At 40.7% G+C, this 9,703-nt stretch overlaps 1 protein-coding gene across 1 annotated transcript in view; it reads left to right on the forward strand.

The window, feature by feature from the left end:
- LOC139282406 (guanine nucleotide-binding protein G(s) subunit alpha-like) overlaps window positions 1-9,389 on the forward strand; it is a 30,040-nt gene extending 20,651 nt beyond the window's left edge. The window contains exons 6-12 of the mRNA XM_070902102.1: window positions 3,796-3,850; window positions 4,889-4,962; window positions 5,081-5,139; window positions 5,392-5,512; window positions 6,764-6,894; window positions 7,647-7,714; window positions 8,401-9,389. Coding sequence (XP_070758203.1) covers window positions 3,796-3,850; window positions 4,889-4,962; window positions 5,081-5,139; window positions 5,392-5,512; window positions 6,764-6,894; window positions 7,647-7,714; window positions 8,401-8,547 — 655 coding nt within the window. The 3' untranslated portion in view covers window positions 8,548-9,389. The remainder of the gene's footprint in view (window positions 1-3,795; window positions 3,851-4,888; window positions 4,963-5,080; window positions 5,140-5,391; window positions 5,513-6,763; window positions 6,895-7,646; window positions 7,715-8,400) is intronic.
- Window positions 9,390-9,703: the final 314 nt, after the last annotated feature.

Raw genomic sequence — 9,703 nt, forward strand, 5'->3', positions numbered from 1 at the left:
CAGTTTGACAGAAATATTACAGTATTATCTGTTTTCTTTGTTAATGAACAAGCCTATGTTTGGGATGATTTTAATGTTCTTTTGAAAGGAGATGAACATGAAAATAAATTGCTTGTTGAAAATCTGGGAGACAATAAATGGATTTTGGCAGATGCGGAAAAAGGTATTTTTTAGGGACGTAATCCTGTCGGCCAGCTTGTATATATATATGTGTGTGTGTGTGTGTGTGTGTGTGTGTCACATTAAACCATAAACTTAAATGGTTTAAATGTGGTTGTTAAGTTTGTTATTACAGTTAATTTCTTGTTAACAATAAATGCAGACCTTTTTTAAACAGAGGAGAGAGATTTCCAAACCCTTTTAATATGTTCACAAATGAATATTAAAAGATGACATCATGATTTAAAAATGTAACCAGATATGTTAAGTCAGTAACTTGAGGCACCTGCTCACGTTATCTTATTTATAAAGTAATTTATAAAGTAAATGAAGCTAATAATTCAGCATATTTTCCAGTCCAGCTGTGTGCGTGCCGGCCGGACGAGGCAACACCGTTGTGCAGCTTAGAGTAGCCTAATCCCTTTCAGAGCTGAAGATGTATACTAGCTCATAATCTGAGTAATCCTTTGTCCTAATACTGCCACTTTAACAAGATGAATGCATTACGGGAGTGTTATCAGCTTTAGTTGTGCCAGTTCGCTGCTGTTGATGCTGTAGCCTCGTATGTCCTTCCAGCAAGTGAAGATCTCAGTTTGATTGTTGATTGTAGGGAAATTGTTGCCACAGAAAAAACCCTCATATTTGCTTGCTGTTGTTGATATTCAGTACAGAAATTCCTCTTTTTAATTTAGGTTTTGAGTGTGCAAAGAGGATATATAGTTTAAACATGTTGCTGTTTGTGGAAGTACTGTAAATATTTTCAGAGCAGTCTATTCTAGGAAGAAGCTTTAGATTTTATATCAATAAAAAGGAAGATAATAATTGCAAAAGTAAATTTTGTAGCCTCTTTATTTTTGGAAATTGTTAAGTCAGAATTTTGAGTTAAGTTCAGCTAAAACTTCTTAACTGGTGTATTTGTTGTAAATTTTACTAAACTTTCATTAAAAAGTCTCCAAGGTTGTTTATGTTTATATAATAGAAACAATTGTATTAAATATGAACATTTTAAGGATATAAATTTGCTTATAAATAATGTTTAATGTTGTACCTGCTAACCAGCAAAAATTCTACCAAAGTAAAAAGTGCAGTAAAAAGTTAAAAATGTACTTTATCTTTTCTTGTAAATAGTGGGTTATTTTCAGTCACCAGACAAGAGTCCTGTATGTATTTCCAGAGTTTAAGTCAGCCTGTCTGCTACCCCAGAATAACCCTGACAGGTTAAACATAACTCTGCAGACCTCTCTGTTACTGGGGCAGCCACTATTATTTAGTTCAACTTACTAGGCACGGTTATTATTAGCACTTCTCCTATTAATAGGGAGAACTGCTAAAAATTGAGCAGTGTGTTTGTTCTGGGGGTGTCGACGCCTCAGACCAGAGCTGTAGATAAACAAGAGTTTGGCCTTGGCAGATGTCGGTGGCAGCCATGTTAACTCTGTCATCATTAGAGCCTTTTAGATCCTGTCACATCCAGGTTATTTATGTGTTTGGGAGCTCAGCATGGGGATGTTATGGGAGGATGAAGTTAGGCGCTTGCAGGTTCTGAGCTGTGGACACGGGACAGTAACAGGCAGCTTGGCTGAACAGTTGTCCACTGAGGGCTCTGGGTGTGCTGGCACAGCGGAGGCGCTGTGGTGTGGGAACAGCTGAGCCACTCGGCCCCTGCAGAGAGCTGATGGTACCAGACTGGTTGGCTGCTTAATTGCCTCCGTGTGTGTTTTTATATGAATATCTGTGTCATTGTGCATTTGTGCAGAGATATGCACATGGGCGTCTCTTTGTTCCCCAAACTGTTTGTCCTCTTCTGTTTTTCTTTCAGTCTCATACTGACTCTCTCTTCTTCCTGACTCTGTGTCTTTTCCCTCCGTCTGTCAGTCAGCCCAGGACTGTAGCTTCCGCAGCCCCCTGCTCTTCTCAGTGTGTTACCTGCAGCCCTCCTGTCACATTTCACCCCTGCCTGCCACATTCCTAGTTATCTCAGAGGGGGTTACATACCTTTGCCCCGAGAGGCAGCTTCTAGCAAGCGTCTTGCCTTTCTAGTTGTAAAAGCGGTAGGCAGACGATCAGTCAAAAGAGACAGCCGTGCAGGAATCAAACAGGGTGGGAAATTAGTACGTTTGTCTATGTTAGCAGACACTTCAGCAGGTAACCAGCTATCGCTCTGAAACAGAGGTTCCCAAACTTATTAGCATGTGAATCCTTACAGGGTTTTACCTGGAAATTAATTAGGGAAGGTGGTATACACTGCCATCTTGTCTTGTTATGAATTTATTTACTAGTTGACCTCAAATAATTGCATCACTCATTAAATACGTGTTGTGTCTGTGCGAATTAGTGCCTCTGCTTGGTTTCCCTGAAGCTGAAGCTTAACATTATATTCCTTAAACTGTACATTTTTTTCTGACATTCGTTGATTTCAGGCGACATGGCATACCTCCACAATAATACACGTGCCTTGAAATACATCAGTTTACTACTTACAACTCTGTTGTTACCTGTTGAGACACGTTGTTCCTTTCCTTGTTTTGTTTGAACCATTTTTAGAGGCCTGAAGATGTTAAAATTATCTAGTAATTCACAAGAAAATACAGCTAATATTAGAGGCAATTCTCAAAAGTTTGTGATAGGATGATTCTAATGACTGAATTAAATACACTGAATGGTATTAACCCTATAAAACCTAATCAAAACATGCTTTATAAGTTGGTAAAAATGATCATCTGCTGTTGGCTGTACACAGAAAGTTAGTTTCTTCCTTTCCAGTCTGCTTACAAGTGTAGCTGTAGATGTTTCTTTCACTGCTGACATGTTGTTGCTTCACCCTTAAGAGGAATTGTTGTGAGAAAACCTGCAGCACTTGTGTCTGATGCAGGCTAGTGGAACACTTACGATAGCTACCGCTGTAGCTTAAAGATAATCACCAAATTCCTCCTAGTGCAGCATTGAGTTCAGCCCACTCCTCTTTCCACTGTCTGAACGGAGCAGCTCCTGTTCTTCTTCCTCCATAATTCTGAAATTCTGCCTCGACAGATGCTCGTGTAAAAGTGTCAGCAGTCTTTCTTTAGGCCTGTTTTGAGTCCTGACTTGCAGCACCTCCAGCAGGTGACCCTGACACAGTCATCATGAAAACATCAGGGCAGCTCACGCATAAGGAAAAGCAGCAGTAATGTAGGCCAGTTCATCGGAACAATTAACATGCATTTGGGTGGGCACTCTGCAAATCTGAACTCACGTAGGCCTGCATACCCGCCCACGCACACACACACGCACGCACACACACACACACGCACGCACACCTCTCCTCCTGTGCAAGTACTACTACAGCAGCTCCATTGACGAGGCTTCTCTAGTCTGACAGAGCAAACTGCTGCTGGTGACTCAGACTGGCTGCCTCAGATCTCACTGTGAATTAAAGCACACGCCCCCTGGTGGATGTTCAGGCACCTACATCCACCATCTGTCTCTTGCTCCCACTGTTGTACTGGGATGTACCTGCTAAATGCTAAGTTGCATTTATTTTGATGATTACTAAGAGTGGCCAGTTGAAATGTTGACATATTTTACTACAGTGTCATTGTTTTATTGTGTTATCATATTATGTTATTAAAATCTAACCAGGTTCTCTTCTTTTTGCAGCTTCTTAGACAGGATTGAGGTGGTCAGGCAGAATGACTACACACCCACTGATCAGGTGAGATGTTCAGCAACACAGAAAATTAAACATAAACAATTTTTAGAATTGATTCAATGTTTAATTCATTTATCAAGAAAAAATGCACAAACAGCACAAAAGCACAAAGAGCACGGGTGTAAATAATGAAATGAATGATGGCTGAACTCAGGGTCCTGGTGTTGTGCATGCTGGCTCACTGTCACACTGTCATGGCTTACTGGGACACTTGAATAGATCAGAGCCATCGTTAATGTTATTAAGAACACCTGTACTTTCCTTCTATAACAAGTCAAAATGTGTGCTGTGAAAAAAGGCCTTTTGTTTGGCTGTGTCCGAAATCACTTCCTCTTTCATTCACTCACTACTTCCTAAATAACAGACACTCAGTAGTTTACTTTATAGTGAGCAGTAAAGTGAGATTTCGGACACAACGTTGTTTTGTGTCATCGCTGACAAACAGGAATCTTTGCTAGATCTAGATAATGTGACGCATTGCATTGTGGGATTTTAAGCAGAAAGTGCCATGGACACTCGTGCCATTGTTGGAGTGTTTGAGGGCGCTATATAGCCCATACATTTTACACTCAGATAAAATGGCAGAGGGTAAATATAGTTCACTATATAGTAAAAAGAGAATGATTTCGGCAATAAATATTAACTATGACCTGAATTAAGGGGAAGTTTAAAGTGCTTGTATGCTTTGTTTATAGATGAACTGTGTTTTGAATATTCTTCTGTTAATCACAACTTGAATTTCTCCCTTAATTTGCATTTTATCCTTCATCTTAATTGTCCTTTGTCAACCTTCTTTCTCTCTCTATCTTGTACTTGTTCTCCATGAGTTTATTTCCTCCATATTCTTACTCTTCTCCTGTTAATAATCATCAATATCTTGTTATCCTGTTATCCTCCTCTTTTGACACACTTATCATATATCTGTCTTCCTGACATCTCACATCACCTTCTCTTCTACATCTTCTATGTCTGTATCCCTTTCCCTTTCGATATATGTTCTTTAACTATCTAACACCCTCCTGTTCCTTCTCTGTTTTTCAGGACCTGTTGAGATGCAGAGTACTGACATCTGGGATCTTTGAGACAAGATTCCAAATAGACAAAGTCAATTTCCAGTGAGTTAGCTCAAAGTTTATTTATCGCAGCGTTGGGTGATAAAGTAATAGTCAAAAAAGAAGTAGTTGAAAGAAAGGCAGAAACCGAATTTGACCTTTAACTTGCTCTGTCTCACAGTATGTTCGATGTTGGAGGTCAGAGGGATGAACGTCGAAAATGGATCCAGTGTTTTAACGGTAGGCTGTTTGTAACTTGGACTGCTTTATTGTAGTGATGAAACTCTGGATTATTTATGAATTACTGAAAAATAATCAGCGGGAAGCAGTCAAGCATTTTTTATTATTTATTTCTGCCCATTTGTTGTCTAGTTGTTCCAGATGCATGCATGTTAAATCCCAAGGTATGCAAGGGTGCAGTGAGGTTTTTAGGTAGTTTTATCCATCTCTAGTGTGTTAATCCTATGGTGTTGATGTGTTTGTGTGACACAGATGTGACAGCTATCATCTTTGTGGTGGCGAGTAGCAGCTACAACATGGTGATCAGAGAAGACAATCAGACCAACAGACTACAGGAAGCCCTCAACCTTTTCAAGAACATTTGGAACAACAGGTCAGCATCAACTTCTCATCTCATGTTTTTCATCAAACTATCGAACATGAAACTAGTAGCGCTTTTTGCGTTGGTGTCGCTGGAGTTTTGACCTCTTCGGTTATTGAATGTATATGAATGTTGTCAGTGTCCACTATGGATGCTGAAACAGGTAAGCACAAGTCCAATCTATGGCAAAACAGATAACAACAGATGAAATGTAAAAACTTTGAAGACAGAATTACTGTATTTTAGCTTTTGATGCTGTGGCAATGTAGTAATGGTATTAATCAGTCAGATTGTACAGAAGTAAAGTTACACTGTTTGTGCAGCAGATCCCTAAAATTTGACAATTTTGCTGCTTCTGTTGTACTCAAACCTGTACACCAAGCTGCCGATCCCAGCTGTGCACTGGTTTGCTGCCATCCTATTCTGACTCGACTTCTGTAGTCAGGTGACAGGTGACTAGAGAAAGTCACTGTTGGGGTACAGAAATACCAAGTGCTCTAAAGTCCAGTCAGTACAGTTTCTACTGTCCCCACATCCTGTGGCTGAAGTGCTGTTGACGAGCGGCACTGTGGCACTTCCTATTGGTGTTAGATGCGTCATGTGACATGTAGCGGTGTGTTGTGGGCCATACTTGGTCATTTTATACCTTTTTCTCTATTCTTCTTTTGAACCCATTTGTATTTATGTTTTTTTTTTATAACATAGTAAAATATATATATTTAATGCCTTGTTGTCTTGAGACTGAAACCACCTTTCGTCACTCTTTTTTTGTACAGATGAGATCTTTACATGGCTTCAAAAGAATATTTCTTTGGTCACAGATTAAGAAATTTCTGCTCAGTTTGAGTGCAACCTTCGTACCACAGTATCACTTCAGTGCTATTTAGCAAAGGTTCTTCACTAAAAGACTAAATATGAGGGACACTTTTGTACACAAACAGGGTTGAGAATTAACAGAATGAAACGTTCCTGCTCAGGGTGCATGTACGGTGGGAGGAGACGCTGTTTGGATACAGAGTCCTCCCTTGACTCCTCTCTCCCTGTGGGAGCATATGGACTGCTTATGGCAGGAGCTGGAAGACCTTTTCAGCCTAGAACTCCAGAGAGTAAATTATTCCCTTGTTCTTCAGCCAAAGCCTATTAAAACATAATGCCACTTGAAAAGTGGGGACTCTCCAGCAACAGACTGGTAACATATTTTGGGGTCTAAACGAAAGTCCAAAGAAATCTGGCACTGATCTCGTTCTTCATTTCCCTCCACAGGTGGCTACGGACCATTTCGGTAATCCTCTTCCTGAACAAGCAGGACCTGCTTGCTGAGAAGGTTTTGGCAGGGAAATCTAAAATTGAGGAGTACTTCCCGGAGTTTGCACGCTACACTACACCTGATGATGGTAAGAGGTTGACACCGATATCTGTGGGTGTCTAATACAGAACACACATATCCGTTTTTCTGTGGTTCTAACAGCCACATTCAAATGGTTTAATGTAGACAATGAGCCTCGTTGAGTCACAATTACAACTTAGATCCTATTTTCATAGGTTTGCCCATCGTTTCTCAGTATCATCGAGACAATGGATAACATTGTACTCACCAACTTTATTACTGAGATCTCCAAATGTGAAGATAGGGCAAGAAACACGGGAAGTCAGACAATCATCCAGGTTTTATACAAACCTTTGATAGACATGATGGTCAAAGCTATGAAAATAACAGCCAGCCTGTTATAAATCAGAAATATAATTTTAAGTCAACTGGCTTTGGCACCCTGACTTGCAGTATGACTAAATCTCAAAAATTAAAATCAGCAATCTAACAGAGACCACAGTGTGTGAGCAGAGTGAGTATAGAGCAGCTTTTTTGAAAGTCTGAGAATTGGTGTGCTCTCTTTCTTCAAGATATCAGCTAACATCAGCTAACTGCCCGTGATACAAATGATGGGCAGAATTTAAATATAGAGAATACAATTTTTCCTTTTTGAAATAAAGACAGTCCTGACAAAACATTTTGGTTATAATATTTCATTAAGTTTATTAAATTGTCATCCTCGCCAGCGTTACCAGTTGTAGCTCCTCAAGTTGATGTGGCCTGGTCAGCAGGGGGAGCGATGACTTTATTGTGACTAGATTCCTTCTTCTCCAACAGCAATACCAGAGCCGGGTGAAGATCCCCGCGTCACAAGGGCAAAGTACTTCATTCGGGATGAGTTTCTGGTATGTACAAAGCTCATGTTTCACCTGTTTGAATTCGATCATTTTTTAAATGTTACCTATTTGGTTCACATAACAGTGTAGGTCATGTAAGATGTGACAAACAAAGACTTAACCTGACAATTTGCTGTTGAGTTTTATTTTTTTTTTAATTTGCTTTTCTTAAAAAATGGATACAGACGAAGTTGTGTGTTTCTAGTCCAGAATCAGCAACCGCAGTTAACAGAACATCCAAAGTAAAAGACATCACAGTTTCATTCAAACTGTGTGAGTGGCAAATGTTTCTCTTGGACGTGCTGTGCAAAAACACACCAGTGACAGCTTAGCACCAAAGATGTCACCAAAATCTCACAGATGGCCACTTTCTTGTTCCACTCAGCCGCTGTAGACAGAGGATATTTGCCTACAAGATATTCTCAGTAGATTTCAGTGGAAGGTGTTGTCTCAGCACGTCCTGTAATAGTGGTTCCCAACCAGGGGGTACATATGGTTGAACAGTTGAAATAGTTAGCTAAAAGTAATGGATAATTGGTTGCATTGTCCAGCTTCTGACACACTCCAAGTGGAATGCAAACATGACCAAACTGACTTAAACATTGACATTTGAGTTGTGAGAGCATTAGACAAAAAGGGTTGGGAGCCACTGATCTTCAACACTTAACTCGCCTGTGCTGTTGTGTCTTTTTCAGAGGATCAGCACAGCCAGTGGGGACGGGCGGCATTACTGTTACCCCCACTTCACCTGCGCGGTTGACACAGAAAACATCCGCCGCGTCTTCAATGACTGTCGCGACATCATACAGAGGATGCACCTACGGCAGTACGAGCTGTTGTGATGGGCAGCGGCGTCCGGTCTACTTATCTACCTACCAACCTACCTATCTACCCCCCACGACCAGTTAGCCAATCACCCCCTCCACTTCCACCAACTTCACCAAACAACAGAGCGAGCGTCTGTCTGCCTGCCCTCCCCTCCATCCTGATACAACTCCTACTTCTCCCGACACAGTCACGATTTCAGAAAAACAGAACAGTGGAAACACAATTAAGGATACACCAACAACCGTTTCACCATCCATTAGCCAGGACTGACAACTGCACTCAGCTACACTTTGACCCAGGAAAGAGGGTCAAGACTGGAATCCCTCAGTGCAGACTACCCCTCCTTTTAGCTCTCTTTCTCTCTCTCAGACACACGAACACACACTCTCGCAGGTACACACACACTACAGCATAAGACATCCAGAACCCTTAGATAGGTTTTAATGTCTCATATCGCAGTCACACACACACACAGACCATTTTAAAACCGAGTCCTCCTGCGATCAAGTCGGCAGAGGCTGAATTAAATAATGCATTCTGAGAGAGAGGAGTTTATTCACCGCGTGCTGAAGACGAAGGAGGAGGAGGAGAAGAAGAGAGCGATGGACATGGGGGGGTGACAAACTGATACAGAGGAGGGCTGTGAGCCTTTTTGTGCCCGAACAGACGGACTAATTGACTATCGTCTGCCTGTGGACGTGAGCGTGACTCGAACATAAGACCACACGGCTCACATGACCTGCTCTTCAAGAAACCAATCGAGGAGGGATGGCAGAAAACAAAAAAAAGGAGGAAAAAAACAACAAGAAAAATACCATACAATGCATAAAATCATGCATACCAGTGAACTTCATGCAGTGCAAAAAATCAAAGCTATATATATAGATATTTATATATGTGTGTATATAAATATGTATATATATAAATATAAATATTATATATTCCTGTAATAACACAATTCAACTTTTAAGTTTTTGTTAGTTTTTACCCCATGTTGTGTGTTGGTGAACACTGTGTGTGTGATCTGCCTTTGTGCACCATTTAAACCCCCCTACCCACACACACACACACACACACACACACACACACACACACACACACACACACACATACACACACACACACACATACAGTATATATACACACACACCCACGTATACATTCTCGCCC

The sequence above is a fragment of the Enoplosus armatus genome, chromosome 3 (genome assembly GCF_043641665.1).
Source record: "Enoplosus armatus isolate fEnoArm2 chromosome 3, fEnoArm2.hap1, whole genome shotgun sequence".
NCBI classification, from domain to species: Eukaryota; Metazoa; Chordata; class Actinopteri; order Centrarchiformes; family Enoplosidae; genus Enoplosus; species Enoplosus armatus.